The 27,676-nt window shown below is 41.3% G+C and overlaps 1 protein-coding gene across 1 annotated transcript in view; it reads right to left on the bottom strand.

The window, feature by feature from the left end:
• The window catches only part of Muc16 (mucin 16, cell surface associated), a 223,289-nt gene extending 199,095 nt beyond the window's left edge, over nt 1-24,194 (bottom strand). Inside the window, exon 1 of the mRNA XM_075967627.1 lies at nt 24,113-24,194. Within this exon, the coding sequence (XP_075823742.1) occupies nt 24,113-24,194 (82 nt within the window). The remainder of the gene's footprint in view (nt 1-24,112) is intronic.
• Nucleotides 24,195-27,676: the final 3,482 nt, after the last annotated feature.

Here is a 27,676-nt window from a genome sequence, read left to right as displayed (position 1 = left end):
AATGTGTGTGTGTGTGTAACTGTATGCATGTGAGTGTGTCTGTGGGGGGGGATTGAGGGTAGGCTCACAAATATTGGGGCTCAGATGTAAGCCTTCTTGTGATAAAAATCTTTTTAATACATCTTTTCCTGGCATTCCCCAAACTCAGGTTTCTTTTCTTCTCCTTTTTACCTCTCCTCTATTCATCTTCTTTTCTTTTATCCCCTCTCCTTTCCTTTTCTGTCTTTTCCTTTTCTTTTCTGTTTCTGTGAAAAGATCTCACATAGCACAAACTAGCTTCAAACATGCTATGTGATTTAAACTGTCCTTGAACTTCTGGTCTTCCTGCCTCTACTTCCTAAACACCGGGGCTACAGATGTGAGCCACCACATCCAGAGTGTGGTGCTGGGTTCTGAATCCAGGGCATCATAAATACTACCCAAGCACTCTCCTAATTGAGTACATCCATCACTCATTACATGGAGTTTGTCACCCTCACCACCCCCCCACACGCCCCTGTCCCTGAGAGATTGATTAATGGCTTCAGTGGACATTGAGATCCTGTGAACTTGAATGAGACAAAAAGATTTTATAAATTAAACATTTGCAAAGCACAGTTCCTGCTGCAAAGAAACATTACTCAAAATGCCAAGAAAACCACAGGGACCAGACATTTAAAGGCACACAAAGGTTAAGATTTAGGCACACATGAGGAAGCTCCTGGTTAGGCATTCCTCGGCAAGAAAAGATGCAAAACGTTTCCAGCTTCAATTACTTCCTGTTGCCCAAGTCTTTTCTCTTCTTGCTGCTGGGCCCAAGGTTCAGGAAACAGTTAATGTTGAAATCTACTTTATTGCTTATGAGTCCTTAAGTGCTGTCTTCTATGTTCCCTATTAGGAAATTTTAAGAGAAATAAAAGGGCTATATTTTCTTTCAAAGAGATATTTACCTCTAAAATGATAGAAGCTTCACAAGTCAGCCATAATCTGCATCTCCTTTGTCTCCCAGTTACTCTTCCCAGTAGGGAACTATTAGCTCTCTGTGCTGTGGATTCTCAACAGACTTGAGGACATTTGTCTAACACCAAAGGGTGAGCTCAAAGTTTCATCCTGTTCTTAAAAATTACAACTGTATTGCTATTCAGTTTTCTGCCTTTTCTATTTATTGTAGTTCACATAAGAATGCAAGTTCCAGCACTGAGGAACAGGACCCTCCTGGGGCAGGGGTTGGAGGATGGGGATAAAAATCTAGCAGACTGATTGTGCCTTTTAGCCATCTGAATAAGTTGCAATGCTGAACCCTTGTGCAGAAGTAAGTCTGTTTTGCGCAAGTCCTTTGGGATGTGTGGTCACTATCCTCAGACACTAACACAAAACAGGGGATGTAGCCTGTCTTTGTTTTTTCCTCAGCAACTGCAGCAGGAGAAGTAATGGATCAAGTCAAGCTTGGGTTTTACAAACAATCAGCTTTGGGCTATCTGATACTCTGGCTCATCCCTTGCCTAAATTCTGTATCTTTTAAAATTGCATTTATTTGTTTATGTATTTGTCATTTATTCTGTGTATGTCTGGGGGTGTAGGCATGCCACAGCCCTATGTGAAATCAGAGGACTTGGGTTGGATGTCTTCTTCTATCACATGAGACCTAAGGATCAAACTCAGTTCACCAGTCTTTTGCAGGAAATGCCTCCACCCTGTGGACCATTTCACCAGCCCTAAATTCTGTAGTTTTTTTTTTCAGGTTTCCTTATCCCCATAAGCATCAGTTTTTGTTTGTTTTTTATTTAGTAGTTTGTTTGTTTGTTTGGCTGGTTTTTCAAAACAGTATTTCTCTGTGTAGCAGCCCTAACTATCCTAGAACTAGCTCTATATACCATGCTCACCTTGAACACACAGAGATCCTCCTGTCTCTGCCTCCCCAGTGATAGGATTAAAGGTGTGTGCCACCGCTGCCTGTATATTTTGTTTATATGGAGCTGAAAGAAGGCTTAGTGGTTAAGAGCAATTGTTTTTCCTGCTGAGGAGCAGAGTTGAGTTCTCAGGTGCTCACAGCTATCCGTAACTCCAGCTCCATGTGACTTGATACCATCTTCTGTCCTCTATGTGCGCGCGCGCACACACACACACACTGAAAGCTAAAATAGAAATAGAGAGTATAATAGAGAAGAACTATATTTAATTGCCATCTTTGTAGCTAAAACTCTACACAAGCAATTTCAAGAATTCCTTCTTCATGCACAATACAGTAAGTCTTCTTTTGTTGTACAGAAGAAATGGATTCTAGAATGTTCTGCATACAGCAAACCATGTAGAGGCTCAGGCTTTTTATAGAAAACAGAATATTATTTTCCTTTGATATCTCTTCCCATAGACTTTAGACTCTAGAGACGACTAATACTGGAAGCATTGCAATGCTAGGTAATTATAGTAACTGTGTCATTTAGAAAATAGGGACAAAGAAGAGGCTGTGTATATCTACTCTTGATGTAATTTATTTTTGAATGAATACTTTCACTACACAGTAGTTGAATTCATTCCTATCTGCTGCAACAGTGAAGGCAGACCATCAACACAGCATATTCAGGACACAGTCTAATCAGTGTTCAACACTGCACACAATTATTCTGCTAATTATTGAGAGCACATCCTGACTGCAACAACTTTTACCTTCATTTAAAAAAGGAGACTCAAGCTAGGAATGGCTGTGTATGTCTGTGATTCCGGCGTACAACAAGCAGAGGTTGGAGACATACCATGAATTCTAACTCAGTCTGATATACACAGTGAGTGCCAAGCTTCCCAGGACTCCAAAGTAAAAAGCCTTCTTTAAAAAAACAACAACAACAACAACAAAGCAACATCATCAATAAACCTCAGAGAGGACCCAGGTGTGTAGATGAATAGTAGTGCTTGCTTAGGACCCATGAAGGCTTTGTTTCTATCCCCAGCATAAACCAGACTCATGCCTATAATACCCTCACTTGAGAAATAGAGGCAGGAGGGCCAGAAAATTCAGTATTATCCTTAGTTCCACAGTGAGTTTGAAACTGACCTGCACTACATGTAACCCTGTCCTGAAAATAAAAAAGTAAGGGAATTCAAGTGTGTATAACCACTCTGGAAATCAGTATGACGTTTTCTCAGAAAACAGGAAACCAACCTACCCCAGGACCCAGCAATACCACTCTTGAGCATATACCAAAAGAATGCTCAATCATACTACAAGGACATTTATTCAACTATGTTCATAGCACCATTATTTGTAATAGCTAGAACGTGGAAACAACCTCGATGCCCCTCAACTGAAAAATCAATAAAGAAAATGTGGTACATTCACACAATGGAGTACCACTCAGTGGTAAAAAAAAAAACAATAACATCTTAAAATTTGCATGCAAATGAATGGAATTAGAAAAAAACATCCTGAGCAAGGTAACCCAGACCAAGAAAGATGAGCATGGTATGTACTCACTCATAAGTGGATAATAGCTGTAAACAAAGGATAGCATGACTCCAGAAAACCTAAGTAATAAGGAGAACCCTAAGCGAAACATATATAGATCCCCCTGGGAAGGGGAAATTGACAAGATCTGACAAAATTGGGAGCATGGGGGTGGGGGTAGGGTGGAAGGATGGGGGAGGGGAGGAGAAGGGAAGAAAGGGAGTGGGGAGGAGAACTTGAAGGAATGGGATAGTCAAGATGGGGGAAGGACAGAAATGAAGAACAAGGAAAAAGAGATCTTGATTGAGGGAACCATTATGGGGCTTGCAAAAAACCTGGCACTAGAGAAATTCCCAGGAATCCACAGGAATGACCCCAGCTAAGCAATAGTGGAGAAGGTGCCCAGACTGGCCTTACCCTGTAGTCAGATTGATGACTATCTTAAATGTCGTCATAGAACCTTCATCCAGCAGCTATGGAAGCAGAGGCAAAAACCCACAGCAGAGCACTGGACTGAACTCCCAAAGTCCAGTTGAAGAGTGGTAAGAGTGAGAATATGAGCAAAGAGGTCAAGAACATGATGGGGACACCCTCTTAAACCATCTTATCTGAGCTAATGGGAGCTCACCAACTCCAGCTGGACAGGGAGGGATCCAGCATAGGACCAAACTAGACCCTCTGAGCATGGTGACAGTTTTATGGCTGGGGAAGACAGTGGGGTCATTGGCAGTGGGACCAGGATTTATCACTACTGCTTGTACTGGCTTTTTGGAACCCATTCTCTCTGGATGGATACCTTGCTCAGCCTAGATATAGTAGGGAGGACCTTGGTCCTTCCTCAAAGGAATGTGCCTTACCCACTCTGAGGAATGGATTGGTGGTGGTAGACCGGAAGTTGGAGTGAATGGGAGGAAGGGAAGGAGTGAGAACTGGGATTGGTATGTAAAATAGAAAAAGATATTTTCTTTTTCTTTTTTAAATAAAATAAGAAAGTAAGGGACAGTGAGGTAGATTAGTGATAAAAGCAATAATTACATAAGCCCAAAAACTGCTCAATCCCTGGAACCCATGGAAAAGAAGCTGGAGGTGGTGCTTCTCCTCTAACTAGGTCACACCTCCTAATCCTAGCACCTGGGAGATGGAGACAAGAGGATCCAGAGATCAAAGTCATCCTTGGCTGCTCTCAAAAATATAATAAAATAAAACTTGGTGTAATATTTCTCATTTTGTCTGGAAATCTCCCCCCTTCTCTTACCATCCTTGAATATGCATATCAATTATTTCCCCACATATTTTCACAGTGCAGTGGTTTCCAGAGCAGACACACAAATCTGGAAAACGGTCTCTCTGCTATTTAAGCTGTGACATCCTCTATCATAATAGCAAATATTCTATGCATGATACATCTTCTGATTTTCCTTAAAATAGCTAAAAAGTCGTCTTGGGGGACCTTGGACTTTATTTCACCATGAGAAGACTCTGCATCTCTGTAGCATGGTATAGGCAATCCCCTTTTACGAAGATCCTCCCATTAGCAAATCCTCAAGGTCTTTCTTTATCCTTCCCTCCCTCCTTCCCTTTCTCCTCTCTTTTTTCCTTCCTTCCATTCCTTTCTTCCTTCTTTCATTATTTTGTTTTTTAGACAAGATTTTGTTATATAGACCTGGCTCTTCTGGAATTCACTATGTTGGCTGGTATTGAACTCATGGAAATCTGCTTGCCCCTGGCACCTGAATGCTGGGATTAAAGGCATGAATGCCTATGCCACATTATTTATTAATTCTATGTATTTCTTTATTTGTGTGTGTGTGTGTGTGTGTGTGTGCGCGCGCGTGCACACACGCATTCATGTGCATGCCACAATTTCTGTGAAGGTAAAACTACAACTTGCTAAAGTTGATTTTGTGAAAGAGAAGAATGTAAATGTGGTGGACGGAAGCTTTAAGTCTTTCTGAGGCTCTGCCTTTGTGTCTTCTGTGACCTCCTATCAGGCATTACTCTCTTCTTCATGATCTTTCTTCCCCACAGTGGCTCCCATTTCCTTGGATCACAGGGTTTCAGCAAACATGATTGCTTTGTGTTTCAGACTCACTTCTGCTCCAGAGACCTTGTGCTTGTTACTCCCATTGCCTGGAATATCTGTCCAGTCAATGCTAAAATATCTCCAGCTTTACCCCACTGTCTTCTCCTCAGTTCCCAACTCTTCAAGGATTACTCTACCTCATCCTACCTAAATCGCCATTACTCACCATTTTTCTTGTCCTAATAAGTGTTCAATATGTGTTTAAGAAGCATAAAAGGCCACCTGTGTAATTTTTTATTTCTGATCCTTCCATGTTTTTCCAGACATTTTTGCCAGGCCTAAATGTTCACTTTATTTTTTTTCCACTGGGGAGAGGGAAACCCTCATCAGGACTAGGAACACTCCTCAGTGGACAAACATGAAAAAATGAATTCAAATCTTTGATTTCTGTGTAAAAACCTAGATGTGATCCCCTGCATGCCTTTAACCCCTGTACTGGAGGGGTTAAGTTTTCCACCTGCCAGCTTAGCTCCAGGTTCAGGGAGAGATTCTGCATCCATGGAATAAAGTAGAAAATGGCAGATAGGGCAGAACACCTAAAGTCCTCTTCTGGCCTTCATATGTGCACCTGCATACACATATGCATATACCACATACACGCACACACACACACACACACACACACACACACACACACACACACACACATCAAAAAAAATCACGACTCACTTGTTGATGTAGACTTTCTACCAAAAGAACAAAACCCTACACTTCACTTTTGTTACCTACCTAGATCCTTTTTACGGACAGGTTGTTTAATACTTTTTAGTCTTGTTTCCTCAACAAATGCACACACAGAAACATCCACAAACAGAACACACAAATAGAAATTGCATATTTCCTGGAGCTTTTGAGAGGATTAACTATGAACATAAATGTCAAGCTGTCAGCACCGGATTAACACTCAATAAACTGAGAACTGAGCTGCCATAGTTAGAATTCTTTTCTAAACATGAGTGATGTTTATCATGATTAATATCATTGCTAACTGTTGCTGTGCCCCTTATAATCACCACAGAGTATCACATAATTTAATATTAATAATAGATGTTTTCTGAATCAAGGAATGAGTAACTAGAATTTTCATGGGGGAATATAATGAATTCCTTACAAGCACTGTAAAACTAGCTGGGCCAGTGAAATGGCTCAGCAGAGAAAGACACTTGCTATCAAGTTTTATGACCCGAGTTTGATTCCTGGGGATTCACGTGTTAGAAGGAGATTCTCACAAGTTATTCTCATGTGTGAACAGCCAAAAAATAATAGCAATAAACAAAGAACTAAATAAACAAATTACAAACACACACACACACACAAAAACACACACACCCTACAGTCTGGCCATCTAGAATCTCAGTAGGTAACAGTGCTTGCTGCCTAAGCTGGATGACCTGATTTTGATTAACAGAACCAACAAACAAATGAATTGAGAGAACTGAGACCACAAAGTCACCTTTTCACCTTTACATGGTTGCTTCAATATACGCCATTCCGCCCTCAGTGATAATAAATAATTTTTTAATTTGATAATTATTTTCTTTAAAAAGAAAAGATATAAATCAAGTGTGTTGTGGTGAAATGCTTTTGGAATCCCACCACATGGTAGGGTAAGGCAGAAAGATCCTTAATGCAGGGCCAGCCTGTCATAGTTATCGAATTTGAAGCCAGTCTAGGCTATCCACCAAGATCCTGTTCCTGGAAAACCTAGGTTGAAGGGACTAGGGAGATACAATGTTTGCTGAACAATTATGGGGACCTAAGTTGGTACCCGACACAAAAGCAAGTATGTGTGAATAAGAGTACATTTACTCTGCCAGAGTGAATACCCAAGTTTAAATCCCCAGAACCCAAGTAAAAGCCAACTATGACAGAACATCCCTATAACCCCACTGCTATGTGGTCCAGAGTCAGGAGGATCACTGGACTTTCTGGCTGCCAACCTACCTCCAGAGTCAGTAAGAGACCCTGTCTCAGGGGAATAAAGCAGAGAATGATAGAGGAGGACAATTGCCACCCTGTTCTGCCATATGCCACACACACACACACACACACGCACACACGCACACACGCACGCACACACACACGCACACACACACACACACATGCACATCCCCACGGTGGTATGTAGTTCAGTCATATAGGGTTAGCAAGTACAAGGTGGTCCATCAAGAGCAAAGTAAGTGAGTAACAGTAACACCAACCATGACAACACTGCATACACTTCAGAGATGTAAGTTTTTTTCCCCTATCTCTCATCATATGACTTCATCGTATGATGTTTCCCACCCTGAAAGATTTAATGTGTTTATTTTAACTTGCTTACAAAGCAGATATTATGCCCCCTTTGAAGATTTTACTTTGGGTCTTCTCATAAATCACTCTTCTTCACTCTGCTCTTAGTCTTTAAAATCAGTTGGATTTAATGAGTGGACCACTTTCCCTGCATAAGTCTTGTAAGGGCATGGAAAATTTCAAGAAACTTTTCTTGATGAGGAGCTGGATAAGACACTGAGTTCAAAAACTTTGCAACTTCAAGAGCTAGTTGAACACAGGAACCTTTGCAAAAGTAAATGTTCCTAGCAGCTAGCCACCTGTCGACACCTAGCTTTGTGTTCTAGACAGAAACAGAAGTAACTGCTCATGGGGGAGGGCGGGGGGCATGCACAGAAACAGAAACATTCCCTTTAAGAAGGAAGGGGTATGCAGAAATAGCCCGCAGCCTCTGTTTAGCAAGACCAACCCCCCTTGACCCAAAATAAACCTAGCTTGTGGTTTTTACCTATATATGCCAACCCCAAATGAGAATCGGGGGCTCCTCCCTACTGCACTGCATCGTGAATAGTGGTCAAGTCCCCAGCCTGGCTGGAGAGCACACTGAATAAACCTTGCTTTTGCACTCTGGACTTGACTGTATTCCAGTGGTGTCTCTCTGGGAGTCTCAACTTGGGCACAACAGTATAGCTACAACCCCTCATCAAAGAAGCCTTTGTTTACAGCAAACAGACACCATCATGGAAAACCACAATACAAACGGACATAATACAGAGATCAGCATGAAGCTACATTATAGATACTGCATCTCGAGGTATCAGAGAACACTGGGGAAGAGGTACCGAGGTACCAGAATGATTGGAAGAGTCAGAATACCAGGTCTGTTGTGAAATAGTCTCTCCTAGAAATTACCGCACAGACAAGACAGGAATAAAGACAAAATCAACAGACATGTTAATGTGGAAGGGGAAAACCTTTGCAGGGTCCCAGCACCACCCAAAGACACACAGGTACCTAAGGACTCAAGAGCCTCTCCCAGACATGAATCCCCTTGTTGGTTGCCCAGAGGAAAATGATCAGCCTTGAAATCATATATACACAAACAACAAAAATTTATTCTGCTGGATGTATTTATATATATCTGCTCATACACATACATACATACATGAATGCATGTAGATAACAATTATAATAAAATAAAAGAGGTTATCAACTTGAAGGTTGGGGGCATAAAAGTTATTAGAAGGAGGATATCTGGGAGGGACTGGATGGAGGGAAAAGATGGAGGAAAGTGATAATTCTATTTCAATTGATAACATTAAAAGCAAATAATAAAATAAATTAGTTGGCCTTGACACTTCTGTGAAGATAAGAGTTAGCAGCCCTCATAGTTTAGATGCCAAAGGCCATGTGCTTTAGACTTGATGGTGGCCTGTAGAGCTATTGGGAGGCAGTGGGCCCTTGAATATGTCTTCATTCCCAGCACATGGATGGAGACAGTAGAATCAGGATTCTGAAGTGGTCCTCAGCTGCATAGGGAATTGTGGCCAGCTAAGGATATATGACACCATGTCTAAAAAACACACAAAATCATGGACTGGTGAAATGGCCCAGGGGGCAAAGGTGTTTGCTGCCAAGCCTGAGGACCTGTCTGATCTCTATGACTTACATGGTGGAAAGAGAGCTGACTCCTAAAAGTTCTGCTGGGACCTTTACATATACACTTTGCTCTATGTGCCCTTCCCTTTTTACCCCTTTTCTCTTTTAATCTCCTTCCCTCTTAATCTTCTCCCCTGCCCTTTCTCTGTATCTCCATTTTGCTCCTTGGGCAGGAGGTGGGCAACTTAGCCCTGCCACATCTTCCTGACATGGTATACTGCATAATTGCTGGCCCAAACCAATCAAGTGAACCAATCAAGGACAAAATTTTCTAAAACCATGAATACCAAAGGTGCCTTTTCTCCTTGGAAGTTGAGCATCTCCTGTATTTGGTGTACCAGAAGAGATCTGACTACCACAGTATCATTGTTTGGCAAATGTTTCTAGAGAACACTCTGCTATTGCCTGTATTAGAATATTTCCACCCATGATCATACAATCTTACATTTCATCTCCTAGATTAAAAGGTTAAGCAGTTCCTCTGTAATGTGCTGTGAGTCCTGAGTCTATCACTGACCAGATATGTGAGCCCTCTTCAGTTTCTAGGCACTTCCCTAGGAGTCCGTGAGCATCTTCAATACTTTTCTTTCCTCTTCAAAATACCACTCCCCTCATCTTTCCATCTCCTTTTCTCTCTCCCTTTCCCCTCTTGATAACCTCTCTTTCTTTTGTATGTTCCCTCTCACATACATACCATTGTTTCTTCTCTCTCTCACCTTTCCCCTTCTCCCTATCTTTCTCCCATCTTTTTTTCTCTTTCTTCCTACACCCTCTCCTCTCCTCCACTCTGATCTTTCACAGCAAGCTTCCCTTTGGTGTTGCCTGCTGTGGGAACCCTCCTACCTTGCTTATAGCTGCTATTATTTGTCTCTGCTTCCACTGAAACTTGAGCCCTGAGGCACTGGAGGCCTGGACTTTATAAAAGACTTTATGGCAGCCAGGCTTTGGCTGCTGCCCAGCACCAGTTGACACCCACTAATCCCTCACAGACAAAGCTAATCTCGGATTCTACAGGGCCTAGGAGGTTTTATAAAGCAGCCAGAACATCAGCTCTGTGAGAACCAAAGCCACATGGGCAAGTGGATGCCTGAGTTAGTTTCTGCAACGCTGGGAATATGTCCCTTTAAATACTTTTAGGGAAGCAGACTGTGAGGACAGACAGATGTAGGAGAAGGTAAATTCTTACTTCTCAGCCCAGTGTAAAAGCTTCCACACACTCTAGGTGAGGGGAATGAACCGGCCAGGCTATGTTCAACTCAGTTTTTCCAGATTCCAGTTATTTACAGACCTACATGATATTGAATAATATTTCATCCTGCTTTTCCTCACACCTAAGCTTTGAAATCAGGAAAGTAAAAGAAAGAAGGAAAGAAAGAAAGAAAGAAAGAAAGAAAGAAAGAAAGAAGAAAGAAAGAAAGAAAGAAAGAAAGAAAGAAAGAAAGAAAAGAAGGAGAGGGGAAGGGAGGGAGGAAGGGAGGGAGAGGGTAGAAAAGAAGGAAAGGCAAGGAAGCAAAAGAAAGGAAGAACAGAAAAACAAAGGCCAAAGAGTTCTTGTGACATTTCCCTTAGCCAGACTTTGGTTTTGAAAATAATGTAATATGTTTTTGCAGCCAACCATTCTAGTCAGTATGTACTGAATCTATACATGCCAACTTCAGTGGGAACAAAAACAGCAAATGCTTAAAAAATAATTCTGTTCTGAGTAGGTTTCCTACTTATTCTATAATTTGTTAATTTAATTCTTATAATGTCTCTCCCATTTTATGGAAGAAGAAACAGGAGGACAGAGAGGTTCCCAGTTAAAGAATGAACTGGTGTCTGACAAAACTGTATGGTCCCAGCCAAGTTCTTGCCACACATTAATGGAGCCATAATTGACTTGAGGAAAAAGCAGGAAGACACATAATTAAATGTAACTACAGATATTTAGACATGCATTGTTAAGTAATAGCCTCAGTCATTAAGAACTGAGTCAGGCTGTACAGGGCAATGGCCTTAAAGTATAGTTTAGCCTTAGTCTGACTGTTTCCCTCCACCTGCAGAAACAGTATGCCCAGGTATTGAAAACAAATCACTCTGTTTCCAGCCAAACCATAAAACAACAACAACAACAACAACAAAAAGCAAAGTTGTAATTTGCTGGTAACTACCCATGTCTGTGTATGTATACACACCCATTCCCCAGCCCCTCTAAGCCCATTCAACCTTTCTCTGTAAAGGCTGAGGTCCCTCCATGTTCTAATGAAGTCTCAGTTTGTTGAGATCAAGTCTCTCTGCCTTTCTGACTGTTTCCTTGTATATCAAAATCTAGGACCCTTTTAGGGTCCCTGAAGCACAAAGCCCTCCTCCCTGCCCCTCCTCCTAGTCATTCCTCTGAAAGCACGGACATCCTCTAAGCTTACAACACAGGTTAAGCAGCCACCAGTCTGACCTGAGACCCTTGGGCTTTGGGTCTCTGCCAAAAGGTCGTTTCCTTGGACGGAACTTCTGTTCTTGGAATTTTAGGTAGTCTATGTAAGCCCAGTATGACCCGAGTCCTCTCTTCTCTCTGCTGAGACCCCCCCCCCATCCACCTTTTTCTTCCTTTAACTCTTCCTTCCAGACTCTCTCATTTCCAAGCTGAAAGGCCTTCCACCATTTGACCACCGCCATCCACATATGCAAATCCTGCAGGACAAGGTAATGGTCCATCTGGGTCAGCCTCAGAGATGCTCTGACCAGACCTCAAAAGTCCAGGGACCTTTGCATAGCTTCTTGAGAACACAAAGTCTTAGAGATTTAGGAGGCTTCCATGGTTGATGTGGGAGTGTCATATATCAATCTGTTGATTTGATTGGTTAAGCAATAAAGAAACTGCTTGGTCCTCATAGGCTAAAACTTAGGTGGGAGGAGTAAACAGAACAGAAAGCTGGGAGAAAGAAGCTGAGTCAGGAGTCGCCATGATTCTCTTACTCCAGGCAGATGCAGGTTAAGATCATTCCTGGTAAGCCAGCTCATGGACTACAGCAGATTATTAGAAATGGGCTAGTCCAGGTGGGAGAGCTAGCCTAGAAGAGGCTAGATAGAAATGGGCCAAGCGGTGTTTAAAAGAATACAGTTTCCATGTAATTATTTCGGGTAAAGCTAGCCGTGCGGAGCCAGGTGGCGGGACGCAGCCTGACCCGCTACTCTTAGCTGTGCAGGCGGCTGGGTGCGGGGATGCAGCCCGCCGCTCCTATTTCAACACATGGTTAGCTGACTTTTCCAAGTCTTACAGCCAGCATGGGACACCACACTTGGGCTCATTTTCTTCTTTCCCCAAACCCAGGTCTGCTCAGTCATCACTTCACTGGTCCATCACTTAAATCTTTTTTTTTTTTAAATCTGACCACAGTTCTAATAATGGGGATCCCTGATCCTGATTTTGAAACTTTGAATTTTGATGTTTTACAGACCTAAAAAGCTTTCTCAAAGTAAATAGCAAAGGATCTGAGACCAGCACCCCTCTCCTCCACAATCCTCAAATTCCACCTTATCCCCCTCCCCGACACCCCGGACTCATCTTCTTATCCATGCCTCTCAGCTCCAGTTTACACATGGAACTTAAAACAACTCAAAAAAAATCTGAAGATGCAGGCTATACAGGTCCTAATGCCTGCTGTTTCTACCAGCTCTCCAAGCCTGGTTTCCCTAACTTTGGAGAGCTAGCTCTTTTAGTTCTCAGGACTTTATTATTATTATCAAAATTTATTCAATCATTTTACATCCCCACTGCAGTTTCTCTTCCCTCCTCTCCTCCCACTCCGTCCCCCTAGCCCCCCAATCCACTCCTCTGTTTCTGTTTAGAAAGGGGCAGGCCTCCTGTGGGTGTCAACAAAGCATAGCATATCAAGTTGAGGTAGGATTAAGCTACCAAGAGACCAATTTATATTTATCACTAAAGAGTGGATGTATATGTTGTCAAAATTAAGCATAAAGCAAGTAACTCCAAACAAGTTTAAAGTAACCTTTAAATTAAACTTGTTCAAAGTAAAATAATACTCAAAATCAGGTATTTTTTAGTAGTTATAAAAAAACAAAGTTTGCCTGGCAATCTTGTCCCCTTCCAATATCCAGGAGTATAACTATACATTATTAGATGGCTATAATAAATTTAATTTTTCAAAGTGTCCATGTATCCAGGTATTAAGAACCTGTGTAAACTGTGTGTAGGTATTTCTACACTTTGGTGTCAATTATTTCATCTTTTTTTGTTTACTGAGAATGCAGCTCATTGGGACTTTTTGAGGTGATGCTCATCTGTATTATTTCTCTTGTCATAATTATTTACTATGGAAGCACATTGCTTTGTTTTCATAACCCAAAGACATGTTCATAGCTACCTTCTTCTCTTGTAAATGACTAGATTCCTGAAACAACTTGTTTAATATAAATCTGAATGAGATATTTTATTTGAGACATGTTCCTTACTCATTTCAATGTTGCTTAATGTGTCATATGTAGTAATGTCTATAAAATAAGTCAAGTCTTTGAACCACATACACATTGTAATGAATGAGAAATGTTGACAGGATTGTTAAAATAGCATATCCTTGAATCACAAATGACAGGCATTAGTTATAAATGGAGATTATGTTAGATTAAGTGAGGAGATCCAATTTGTATATAATCATCCATATAATATTTAATTTGCATTGTAGTGTGGTGTGTAAGTGTGGGGAAAGCTGGATGAATTCTACTTATTTCTTAGACAATATAGTATTCAAAGAAAAAATAAGTAATTCAGGATCCAGTTCTCTGTGATTCTGTGTCTCTTTGTGTTACTTTACACTGACATATTTTTCCTTCCCAGGAATAAATTACATTTGTTTCTATAAAAAAATAAAGTAAAATAGGCTAAATTTACAATACACTTGTATGGCAAGATGTGCCCAGGTCGAAGCAATACCCTTCCTCTTTGATGAGACATAGCCCCACCAGAATAAAATGCATGCTACCCTCATTATAGGACAAAGATATATGGTAATATAAGACCTATCCAAAATCTGCTGCTCCTGTCTCTGGCTTGTAAGACTGACCAGCCCTGGCTGTATAGGCCAGACCAGAAAAACCTCCTTCTATTGAATAATTCAATAAAGAAGAGTTATTCCTCATGTCTCACATGACAAGGGGAAGGTTTCTTTTGCCCAGTACAGGATCTTCAAGTGTGTATCCACATCCCAAATGTCTCAAATGAAAGAGAGGCAGAAAACAATTGCTGTGTCTTCAGTGTCTGCAGAACAGACATGAGTATACTGTGAACAGGGGAAACTTATACCTAAGCCTACCTACTACCTTACAGGAATGGGATCTACATGCTAGTTTGATCAGCCATGCCCTTTACCCTGGCCTTCAATTCTTCCTCTCAACAGAAGATAATTGCAGAGTCCATATCCTAACCACCCGTGTTTCCTGACTAAAATAACTTCCAGATACTCTGTCATCAAACTCAGTTTTGGAAAGTTATTTGGAATATTTAAGTGGTATATCTGAAAACTTTACTAGAGAATTTTTTTTAAAAAAAATAAATCTCAGTGGTACTCTGTTTCTCTTTTAATTTTGCATATCACCACAGAACCTTCATCTGGCGATGGATGGAGATAGAGACAGAGACCCACACTGGAGTACTGGACTGAGCTCCCAAAGTCCCAATGAGGAACAGAAGGAGGGAGAAGATGAGCAAGGAAGTCAGGACCAAGAGGGGTGCACCCACCCACGGAGACAGTGGGGCTGATCTATTGGGAGCTCACCAAGGCCAGCTGGACTGAGACTGAAAAAGCAGGGGATAAATCCGGACTCTCAGAATATGGCGGACAATGAGGGCTGCTGAGAAGCCAAGAACAATGGCACTGGGTTTTGATCCTACTTCATGTTCTGGCTGTGTGGGAGCCTAGCCAGTTTGGATGTTCACCTTCCTAGACCAGGATGGAGGGGGGAGGACTTTGGACTTTCCACAGGGCAAGGAACCCTGACTGCTCTTCCGACTTGAGAGGGAGGGGGAGAGGAGTGGGGGGAGAGGGAGAGGAGTGAGGGGACAGGGAGAGGAGTGAGGGGGGGAGTGGGAGGCTGGGAGGAGGCGGAAATAAAAAAAAATAAATTGCCAATTAAATGCTAAATTTAACTGGCTTCTTTTACAAAGCTTTTAGGTACTTGGCTGTTATGTAAGGTCTGATATAACAAAAATACTCTGGTCCAAGGTCCAACTAGTTGTATAGTTGTATTTAATATTACTAACAAAACCTGTTAACTTGGTCTCTTAATTTTTGCTATAAGGTTGAATGGTTACTCCTTCCTGACTTTTGTTCTATATCTTGGCTGTCCTTTGGATCTTATTGTGGCCCCTTGAGTGCACCTCTTCTGACTGCACTGGTCCTCCGTAGCCTCACAGGACTAGATTTAATGAATGCTATCAGGGCATCTGTGCCTTCCTAGGGGAAGAATGCTGTTTCAATGCTAACCAATCTGGCCTAGTATGGAAAAATGCTAAATAATTATTTTTATACTTTTAAAATCAACAACAAAACCCCCAGAGAATGCTTTAAGGAATAAAGTCGGGTGATTACCGTATTAATAAGTGAAATCCGTGTACAGTTATCACAAAACAGAACGGAGAATCAGAACAGGTCACCAGCAGCTACTCTGCAGTGCCTCCTGCTTCCACATTCCAAGAGACACACGCACCCCGCTGACTCCACCTCAACTCTTCCTCAGGGCACACTCCGAACAAAACAAAATTCCGCTGCCAGGACTCAAATGCTCCTTTCCATAGGTTAGCAGACTGGTGACAGAATTCTGGCAACAATGCTTTCCTGAATGTCACCTGATATCGTTTTGATTGTACTAACTTTACTCTTTGGTCCCTACCTTTTCAGCTGAAGCCTCACCAACTTCCTCCAATAAAAATTACAGACTTTCACCACTTAGAGGGTCACTGACTTATTCATTGCCAAAAACTACTAGGCTATATCTCACCTGGTAGGGACCTCAACATGCTCCTTCCACCCTTGAGACTATCACCCCCACTCCAACTGGAAGAAGCCTCCCTCCTCCAAAATTAAGACCCTTCTCCATTCTTCTTTTACCCTTCCAGAGTTGGGATATGTTAGGTAATAGCCTGAGTCATGAAGAATTGAGCTGGCTGTACAGGGCTATAGGCCCTGACCATAAAGACTTATTTAAGCCCAAACTGACTTTCTGTTCCACCTCTAAGAACAATATGACTGGGCGTGGAAAACAACCTACCCTGCTTTCCAGGCAAACCACAAAAAATAAAAAATAAAAATAAAAAGCTGTAACTTCCTAATAGCTAGCTACACAAGTGTGTGTATGTGTCCATACCTGTCCCCCAGCCCCACAAGCCCACTCAACCTGCATCCCCAGAAAAGTTTGAGGTCCCTCTGTCTTCCGGTAAAGAAGTTTCAGCTTGTTCAGATAGAGTGTGTTGTCTGCCTTTCTTCCTCAGTTTCCTTATGTTCAGTAGGAGAGAATAGGCTTTAAAGATACTAGGGACACAGACAGGTAAGGAGAAGGGCATGATTAGGTAGTGAAAGTCTAAGATGGTCAGCTTCTTCCTTTCCTCCTGGCCTGAGACAAAAGCCTGGAAGATTTAAAACAAAAGTCTTCTGGGCATATTCTCTCTGATTGGCTGGCTGCTCATGAACTGGCTCAACAAATTCTAGGCCCAATCAGGATGAGTTATACCACTGTTATGAGCCTATCAGTAGACCATCCTGTCTCATCAAACTGACCAACCCAAAATTAGAAGAGGAAAACTCTTTAGAGACATTAAACCCAGCCATAGAGAGGAGACTGGACTTTCGGCTTCCTAAGTCCCCCTCTCCTTTACAGAGAGTCTTTCTCTCTAAGTGTCTAGTGCATGTGTGTGTTTCCTCACCCCCAATAAACACCTTTAAAAAAAACCTGCTGTTTCTGTCTGTGGTGTTTGAGTTCTTTAATTGGCAGAGAAAACAAACCCAGTCATGACCCTAGATTGAATCGGGAAGATTTTCAGAATGTTATATCCCAGCCTTGTTTTTATAAGAAGGGCTGATATCAGGAAAGATGAGACAGAGCTGCAGAGAGAACACCTAGATAAAATGAACGCCAGGGCAAAGGCCCTGTGGTATAAAGAAGCTTGAAATGGTTGAGAAATAACAATGCCCTGGGTAACTGGAGGAAAATGTAAGAAGCCACAGAATAGAATGCAATCTTTTAGGACACATGGATAGTTGGGGTTTTATGCTGAGAAGAAGCAGCAACCAGGAACATAAATAGAAGCATGGGAGATTATTTTATAAACCCACCAGAGTGTACCACTGAACCTCAGTTGCCAAACACCAAAAATCCTTATTTCCAAAGCTCCTGACAAGAAATTGGTCAGGCGAGAGCTCTGCTGTGCCCCTGAATGCTAAAAAAAAAACCAACCTCCAGCAACCTCCAGCAATCCTCCCCTCTCTGCTCATCTATGTACTCTGCTCTGCTGTATCTCAAAGAGCTGTCATAGCCAAGACAAATACAGATTAAAAATAGTAATGGTGAGTGAGATGGCTCAGTAAGAAAAGGCATTGGCCACAAAAGCCTGCATGCCTGAGTTCAGTCCATGGAACTTGTGCACACACACAATAATCATTTAAAAACCCACTAAAAAGAAACCATAGCTGTATGTAGCGGTGAGTGATAGTAATCCTAGCATTTGGGAAGTTGACCCATGAGGGTCTTAGATGCAATTCAGAGCTGCATAGTAAGACTCTGTCTCAAACTCTCACTTACCACTTCGTTTTCTTCTCCCCCCTCCCCCAGAGTCTTAGGTTTCCTTGATTCATAGATTCTAGAAGAGGCTTAGAGTCTCACTTCAGTGAGCATCTTTCTTCAAAACTACCTCCCACAATCACGAAAAAAATTATTTTTCTTCTGGATAAAACTTGCTAGTACATCCACAGTCAGCCCTCATCTGGGTGAATCTAGGACAAGCTGTACCAGATAAATGCTGCCAATTCCTTTCTGCAAGGGCTAATATGAGCTTATCTCAGGAGCATGTACGCAATAACTTGTAACTGCTGCCTATGAAAACACTGAGGGGTTGTCCTGCCATTGACATCTCTTAGCAGAAATATGTGATATGTGGCACTTCCTGTCTAAATGCTCATTTAATAATAGAATAATAGAATGGTGTGCGTGTGTGTGTGTGTGTGTGTGTGTATGTGTGTGTGTGTGTGTGTGTAGGCAGTCAGAGTCCCAAGAAATCTAAAAACATATTCTAGGTTTCAACTCAAATTTTCTATGGCTCCAGGAAAGCTACTCAGTGTCTCTGCTTGAGTTTTCCTTTTTATAATTTATTACATGGCAGTATTTAATTTGGGAAATCATTGTCAGGACAAATAGAGTTGAGAAGGTTACAACAAACTCCAGTCCTGACCCAATTTATTTATAAAAATCAGTAAATTCGACCATGTGTGGTGGTTCATAGCTGTAATCCAAAAACTCAGAAGAAAGAGGGAGAAGGATCAGAAGCTTAAGGTCATCTTTCTGTGTTAGAGGACAGCCTGGGCTACATGACAGCATGCCTCAAAAATTAAAATAATGGCATAAAATAAAGTTGGGGTAAAATGCAAAAGAAGTACTATGAGACGGGCCATCCATTTTTAAGTACGTGGTACAGAGGCAGTAAAAATGCTTAGAGTGTTGCACAGCCCTCACCATTTGTTCCAGTACTTTCAATTTCCCCATACTGACGCTCTGTCCATACCACACAGCAACTCCTGGGAATGATTAGGTGCCCTCTGGACTCAGCTCTGCAGCTCGACACTGCCAAGTATGCTTGGACACTCCCTCTTTAGTCATTCTTTCACCTCCAGGGCTAACTAAGATATGACGTTCTTTCTAACCAAAGCATGACTTTCTCTCTGTCGGCCTCTTCCTGGCACACGACAAGATTTTCAGCTCTTTTCCTGTACAGTTGTTTTCCTTTCAAGCTCTGTAAAACTTCCCTTCAAGCTTCCATTGGAATGTGTTTTAAACTTATTTTATTAATGACTCTAAACCCAAAACTATGAACCTTAGTTTCCCCAGTAACGATTCCACTTCTTTTCTCTGTAGATCTGACCACACTACATCCTGAAGTCTTTCTGGCTCTTCACTGCGGATGCTGTCAGAGTCCACTCATGTCCCTCTGTGTGCCTTGATGGCTTTCCTTTCTAAAACTAAGTAAGATAACTTTGTATGGATCCCCGAAACCGTGTCTGCTCAGCCATCCACCAACTGGTGCTTAGTGGCTAGTGTAGAGTGAGGATGTACACCAGTTGGCAGAGTGCCTGCTTTGCATGGGAAAAATTCTGGGTTCTACCCCAAGAAGCATATAAACTGTTCATGGTAGCACATGTCCATAATGCCAACACTTAACAGGAGGATCAGAAATCATTCTTGATTAAACAGTGAATTTGAGGTCAGCCTGGGCTACATGAGGCTCTGTTATTTAGAATAAGAAGAGAGAGGAGGAAGGAGAGATAAAAAACACTAAGACTGTTTGAAAAAGTAATAGGGATTATTATTTTTTGTTTTCCTAAAGTTATATATAATTATATAATATATTATATATCTTATAAATGCATATTATGCATAAATAATTTTATGTCACTTGGGAGGATAACGTTTCTCCCAAGAGGCACAGACTAACAAAACCCCCAGTACTAGGCATGTTACCTGTTGGTAAGAAGAGTCCAGGAAACCTCCAAAACACGCATGCCGACCTTACCCTTCTCTCAGAATTCAAAGGTACATGCCTATTGATGAAGATACCATACACTACAGACATAGAAATTGGATGACTCAAGCTTGAACTAACATGGGAGCCTCTCCATGAGAATGAGGATTCCCAGTACTGATAGGTGTATGCAACCTGCCAAGTGAGGAAAGCAGGTAGTAGTCCTGAATAGTGACGCTTATGAACCACAGCAATGATCAGCCCTGCAAGATACTCCTAATGGAGAAATAGTGGCACATATATTTTTGGCTAACTGACATCTGTATAACTGGACTTACAGCTCAGTCAATAGAAGGAAATTCATGCTGGTGAGGCTATGGAATCTAATAGAGAACACACTAATGCCATTTTCTTTTATTATTATTTTTTTCATTCATGTAACATACCAATGACAGTTTAAACCCTTCCCTCTTCTCCTTCTGTTTTCTCCACTCACATCCTGTCCCTCCACCCCACTCATTCCTTCTTCTTTCAGAAAGGGGCAGACCTCTTATGGGAGTGAACAAAGCAGCATATCAGGTGGATGCAGGACCACCCCTGCATCAAGGTTGGGTGAGGCATCCCAGTATGGGGAATAGGTTCCCAAAAGTCAGCTTATGTAGCAGGGATAGGTCTGGCTCAGTGGTTAAGAGACCTCATTGCTATTCCAGAGGATTCCAGTTCAATTCCCAGTACCTACATGGTGACTCACAACAATCAATGAGTCCAGAGGATTCAATATCCTCTTCTAGCCTACACAAGCACCAACACCCATAATAAATGAATGAATGAATGAATAAATAAATAAATGGATGATGCCATTTTCTTAACAAGTATAATTTCTAACCACATTGTTAATGCTGGTTCTTATACTAACATGTAAGTGTAGCAAGTGTAGCTGTCATCCTTCATCAAGCAACTTCTTTTTGAAGCAAATGGAGACCGCTAGAGATATTCTCAATTGGTCAATACAGAGAGCAACTGGATATGGGCTGGAAAGCCCCAATTAATAGATTTAATAGATCTACAATACAACTCTTACTTGGAAGGCTCAGAGAACATTGGGAAAGGTGGCATAGAAAGATCATAAGACCCAGAGACTCAGAATGTCTGCTGTTAGATTGTACTTTCTGTATATGACCTGGAAGCTGCCTCTGTGTATTTTCAACAATATGGGTACCTAAATAAGATTTGCACTATTATAACACTAGTTGACATGCCAATGTGGAGTCTTACAAGGCTCACTCCGAGAGGAAGAGATACAGCAATTAGTGATTGCTGACAGAGGGATGGATACTCAATCTTCCTCAGGGATGACCCTTTTGTAGGCTATCTAAAACCAAGCGATCAGCATTAAAATCATATGCATATCTCTTTCCAACCCTAATATGAATCCCTTAATGTAGATATCTTCTTCCCTGCTCCTATAGGATCCCAGGTGTCCACGGGGATGTCCCCAGCTAAGTCCTTGGGCAGCAGAGCAGAGGGTGCCTGAACTGTCCTTGCCCCACTATCACACTGATGATTATCTCAAATATCACCATAGAATCTTCATCCGGCGATGAATGGAGATAGAGACCGAGACCCTCATCAGAGCAACGTACTGAGCTCCCAAAGTCCATTTGAAGAGCAGAAGGAGGGAGAAGATGAGCAAAGAATTCTGGACCGTGAGGGGTTGGTCCACCCACTGAGACAGTGCACCTGTTCTAATGGGAGCTCACCAAATCCAGCTGGACCGGGACTGAACGAGCATGTGATCAAACCGGACTCTCAGATTGTGACTGACAATGGGGGCTGACTGAGAAGCCATTGATAAAGACACTGAAACTTGTTTTTACTGCATGTACTGGCTTTTTGGGACCCTAGTCTATTTGGATGCACAGCTTCCTAGGCCTAGATGTAGTAGGGAGGGCCTCGGACTTCCCACAGGGCAGGGTTCCCTGCCCTTTCTCAAGCAGGGAGGGGGAGGGAGGAGGGGGAGTGGGGGAGCAGGAGGGGAGGAAGTGTAAATTTTTGAATGGAAAAATAATAAATAAATAAATAATAGATCTATTTAAAAATCATATGCATATGAATGGCATTAAATTGACTCATCAGGTTATATTTATATATTTATATACACATGTGATAAAAAAAACAAAGAAAATCACCATTATGTAGAAGCAAAAGCTTATTTTGGAATGGAAAAGGTAGTGATTTAATTGGGTCTTTGGAGCTCAGGCTTCATAAAGGAATGGAAATGTGTTGAGCACAGATTTTAGGCATAGAAGTTGAAAACAGTATTCATCTGTCGTAATGCCATTTGTCTTTCTATCATTCTCACCAAGTTTGTGTACTGAGAAATGTAGTCGGTGACATCAGGCTAATTGGAGCCCAGTGTCAATCTTGGTGTTTCTTTAATTTATTGCTGTCGCATTATCATTAAACTGCAGAGCAATGGCTTGCAAGGAATCTCCTGATATATAGTAACCAAAATTGTCAAGTCACAAGGTCTTGGCAGTGCTTTCAATGCATTCTACCTTTTTTAAAATTCATTTATTTATCTTGGTAGTTCATAGTTTAAAAGGCCTACATTCACAATCTGAATTTCTGAGAAAGTTTTGAAAGACAGAAAGGAAGGAAAGAAGAAAGTAGATTCAGTAGTTGTAGATTTCAGCTGTAGTGGATAGTATTCCTATGAAGATGTGTACAGATATGTTTCTCATTAAGATTCTGATATTATTTTGCATGTACATCCAGTGCTAAGATACCTGGAACATTAGATTATTAACTGATTGATTACAGGGTTCAAGATTAAACTCCTGCTTACCAGAGAAGCTCTCTATCACTGAGTTACACCCCTAGACCCTGTAATTATATTTATAAAATACATATGGAAGCCAGAAGCCAAATAGTGCCATTTCTAACATGCTACCAATCTTAATTTTTGAGACAGTCTTTCTCTAGGACCTGGGGTTCTCTGATTTCCTTCACACACTGGCCAGCAGTACCCCAGAGATCCTCCTTCTTCTGTCTTTCTAGCCCTGGAATTATTACTTGGATAGAATTCAGGCTATATGCTTAGTCTCCAGTAAGCACATTTTTAATGGTGGGAAAACTGAGGCACAGATGTATGAAAGACTTGTTCAATGCCACTTTCTGGAAAATCTGGAATCAGTAGGTTGGACATGGGACTCTGTACTTAATACCTTGTCTTCCAACTTCTTGCCCTCCACAAGAACAGGTGATTCTCCTGTGAATGAATAGGACTGGATTGTCTCAGGGAAAGCCTATCTGTGGGAAGGGGAATGAAGATCAAGGAGAGAGGAGGTAGGAGGGATGCTGAGTATGATCAAAACATGATATATGTATATAAAAAATTTCATAATTAAACCCATTACTTTTAACCATTAGTATGCATTAATAATTACAATAAGTAAATTGCTAACCATGATCTGGACAATTCCATTGAATCTTCCCATTACACCCTGTGAGTATCATGTATATTTTACAAATGGAGAACACAGAGGTGTAGAATGACCAAGTCAGTCATTTATGGCATTGTAGTCCGTGAGACCCAATGATTAAACTAAACCGGCAAAGGTTAGCCTTTGACCTTCATGCTTTTCGCTCCCACCTACATAAGAAAAAAATTTACAGAAGGTTTACTGGGAGTAAAACTATCATTCTGTTTTCATGCAGCTCATAAGTAAAGAGGAAAGATCAAGAAACAAGTAGATAAATGAGTGAGGAGATAAAAGGGCGAGAAGTGCGGGCTCCTGTGGATGTTTGAGGACATGGGGAAGTGACAGGCAGGTGGTAGCACTGGCTGGAAATGGACATCCAGCAGGGCTGACAGTTACGACCTACCGAGAGAGAATGAAGTTGGGTCCTGTGCACCACTTCCCTCTTCCCCAAGGACAGGACACCAAGAAATCTTTACCTGTAGGTAGTAAGAACCTCAGTGCCAGCAGTGCCAGCAGCCATTGCCGGCCACCAGGGTGGTCCTGTTGCAGGCCGGCCATTCATCACATCAGGAAGATGCAGGAGACTTTTCTTGAGCACCGTCCAGCTTCCTGGTTGGGGGCCCACAAACATTCATTTCCCAGGGGAGGGCATCCAGGTGGCTGAGTTCCACTGATATCAAATATGCTCAGTTGTTCTAATCCCTCAAGGCTGGGCAGGGCTGGAAACGATGCCCTCACCTGTTCCCAGGCCCGGATTGGCTTTTAGAAATTTCCTATCCCTACCCTGGATTCCCGAGAAGACAGGGACCTATGAGTGTGTGAGATCAGCTGCCAGGCTCAGGCATGAGAATCAGAAAGAGGTTGGTTCCACGGTTTTCCATATCTGAAGCGAGCTGGAGGAAGCAGCATGTCTTCTCAGCTCATGCAGGCTGTGGGTCTGATATATTTTTAAAACCTGTTACTTATTGGATGCATCTCAGTGTTAAACTGCGTACTACAAACACTGAGTTCAACTCTCAGAATCACACGCCCCGGTTAGTGCGCGCACACAAACAAAACTTTACAAAAATTTTAAATTTTTTATTGTGTATGGTATTGTTTTATATAACAATATTTTCATACAATTATATATTGTATGTTGTGCTAATTCCCTCCCCACAACACTCTATCTCTCATTTTTAATGTGACCTCATTTCTCAATCCTTCTCTTCATTCCTCTAGGTTAGTAGTTCTCAATCTTTCTAATTCTATGGCCCTTTAATACAGTTCTTCATGGTGTGGTGAGCTTCAACAAGAAAGTTATTTTCATTGGTCATTCATAACTGCAATTTGGTTATTGTTATGAACCATAATATCAATATCTGTGTTCTCCCGATGGAGTTAAGCAACCCAAGTGGAAGACTCATTCTGCCTACAAAGAGGTCGTGATCCACAGGTTGAGAACTGCTGTGTTAAACATCTTTGCTTATTCTTCCAAGTCATATAACATATATGATTTTATAGATCTATATAAAACATGGGCTCCACCTATGAGAGAAAACAGCATTTGTCTTTCTGAAATTAGCTTAATTTGCTTAATCTGGTTTTCCCAGTTACATCCACTTTCCTCAAAACAAAATGATTTCATTCTTCCTTATGCCTGAGAAAAGTCTTCCATTGTGTATGTGAGCTACACTTTCTTCACCTATTCCTCTATTATAAGATAACTAGCTTAGTTTCAATTTAGTTATCAAAAACAGTGCTACAATAATCATCAAAATGCAGATATTTCTGGGATCTTGGAGTTCCTAGGTCAACCAAGTCACCTCTGTTTGTAATGAATATTTTCACAGGAGTGGTATATGTAGTAATTCTCTAGTAGGAACCACCACACTGAGTTCTACAGGGGTTGAACTAATTTACATCCTCACCAGTAGTGCATAGGGTTTCATATTTTACCTAAGCTCAAGAACAGGATGGTAAGAGCAATGAGTTCAGAACATAGGGCTGAGAGTGTTTACCAGAACAGAACTGTTATAAAAGTTCAATTTTAATGTAGAAGAGACATTGTAGAAAGAAACAGAGTGGAACAGGTATTTCCCTCCCTCCCTCCCTCCCTTCCTCCCTCCCTCCCTCCCTCCATCCCTCCCTCCCTCCCTGTGTGTGTGTGTGTGTGTGTGTGTGTGTGTGTGTGTTCATCCATCCATAAATACTGAATAAGAAAAGTAAGTAATCTTTAGGTAAAAAAACAACAAAGATGAAGATACCACTGTCTTAGTCTGTTTCTGTTGATATAACTACCTATCTAGGATAAAATAATTTATAGAAGTTTATGACGGGTATAACGACATAATCTCAGCACTCGGGAGGAAAAGGTGCATAGATCTCTGAGAGTCTGAGGTCAGCCTGGTTCCAGCACGTTCCAGGCCAGCCATGGCTACATAGTGAGACACAGCCTCGGGAAATAGATAGATAGATAGATAGATAGATAGATAGATAGATAGATAGATAGATAGATAGATAGACAAAAGAATCCTATATGCCTCATAGTTATGAATACAGCAACATTCCAGAGGATAGTTTTTGCATCTGCTGAGGGACACCTTGATGAATGCTAACATGGAATAGATCATCACATTATGAGAAGGAGTAAGCAAGCCTGCATGGGTATTTCTTCTTGTTATAAAGCCACAAAAGTCACCAGCAAGAGTGACTCAGCCTCATAGCTTCATACAATCCTAGTTACTTACCAAAGGCCCCATTCTCCAAATATCATCCACATATATCTTTGAGAATTAAATTTTACCATACATACAATCATTTTTTAAAAACATGTCTGCCTATTCATTGATTTTGTCTATGTTCTTAAGTGTAGGTGTGTGTGTGTGTGTCATGCATACATTGTGGGCATCAGAGGACAACCCTCTGGAGTTGGTCCTCCCCTCCCGCCTTGTAAGATCTGAACTCAGGTCTTCAGGTCTACACACTAGCACTTCTACATGCTGAGCCACCCTACCAGCTTCAAGTAGCCCATTTTTTAACCCAAAGTGTTCCAAGAGCCTCTTTAGAACAACCCTTCTTCATTTCTCAACTATATCTTCTTGAAAAGTTTCATCTGTTTCATTCCTTTATGCATTCATTTGTATGTATATATTACTTCAGCAAGCATGCTAAAATAAGAGCAATACATTGTTATTTTGAGAGAGAATTTCTCTATATAGCTCAAGCTAGCCTCAAACTTGTGATGCTCCTACCGCTACCTCATTCATATATTCATCCATCTGTCCATTCATCCACCTATCTCCCCATCGACTTATCTATGCATTCATCCATCCACCCACCATCCATCTATCCATCCATCCACCACCACAAACCCATCCATTCACACATACATATATACATACATATATACATACATACATTCATCCACCTATCCATAATGCATCAACATTCCCTGTTTACAGAAGTTGCAAATTCCGAAAATAAAAAATAAAATAGAGTTCTTTTCCCTAAAATACTACTTCCCTCTTTTTTTTCCATTTTTCTTCTTTTCTTAGTCCCTAGTTTTCAGTTACACTAGTTACAGGAACACGCCTATACCAGTTGATTCATGGATTTAAAATCTTTGTCATCTGATAACACCCCATATTCACATGTGTCCTTTGTGATGTGGCCACATCATGTTCCCTCTGTAACCCTATTATTTTTATTAGTCACTGAATTATCCTATTTTTCATTCCTTTCTTCTTAGTGACATCTGTAGTGACTGTGCATATTTGGAATCTGTCTCCTAACTAGGCAGGAATTCTTATCTGGTTTTATCACAGTGTTTTGAATTTTCCACGTAGAACAAGAAACCCCTCCTTCAAAGTTGTTGCTCAATAAATTGCTGTTGTTTGGCAAAGCTGAATTTTGAGGAAAAGTGTAATATGAAATAAGCCAGATCCAGAAAGATAGTTATTGTGTGTTCTTACTTTTATGCATGAAGTCTAAAAGACAATAAACTACCCACTAGAACAGTGGTTGTGGGTTGAGGCCTCTTTGAAGGGTCAAATGACCCT

Source organism: Microtus pennsylvanicus, chromosome 3 (assembly GCF_037038515.1).
Source record: "Microtus pennsylvanicus isolate mMicPen1 chromosome 3, mMicPen1.hap1, whole genome shotgun sequence".
Taxonomy (NCBI): Eukaryota; Metazoa; Chordata; class Mammalia; order Rodentia; family Cricetidae; genus Microtus; species Microtus pennsylvanicus.
Note: the sequence above shows the minus strand (reverse complement) of the source record. Positions and strands in the feature narration are given on the sequence as shown.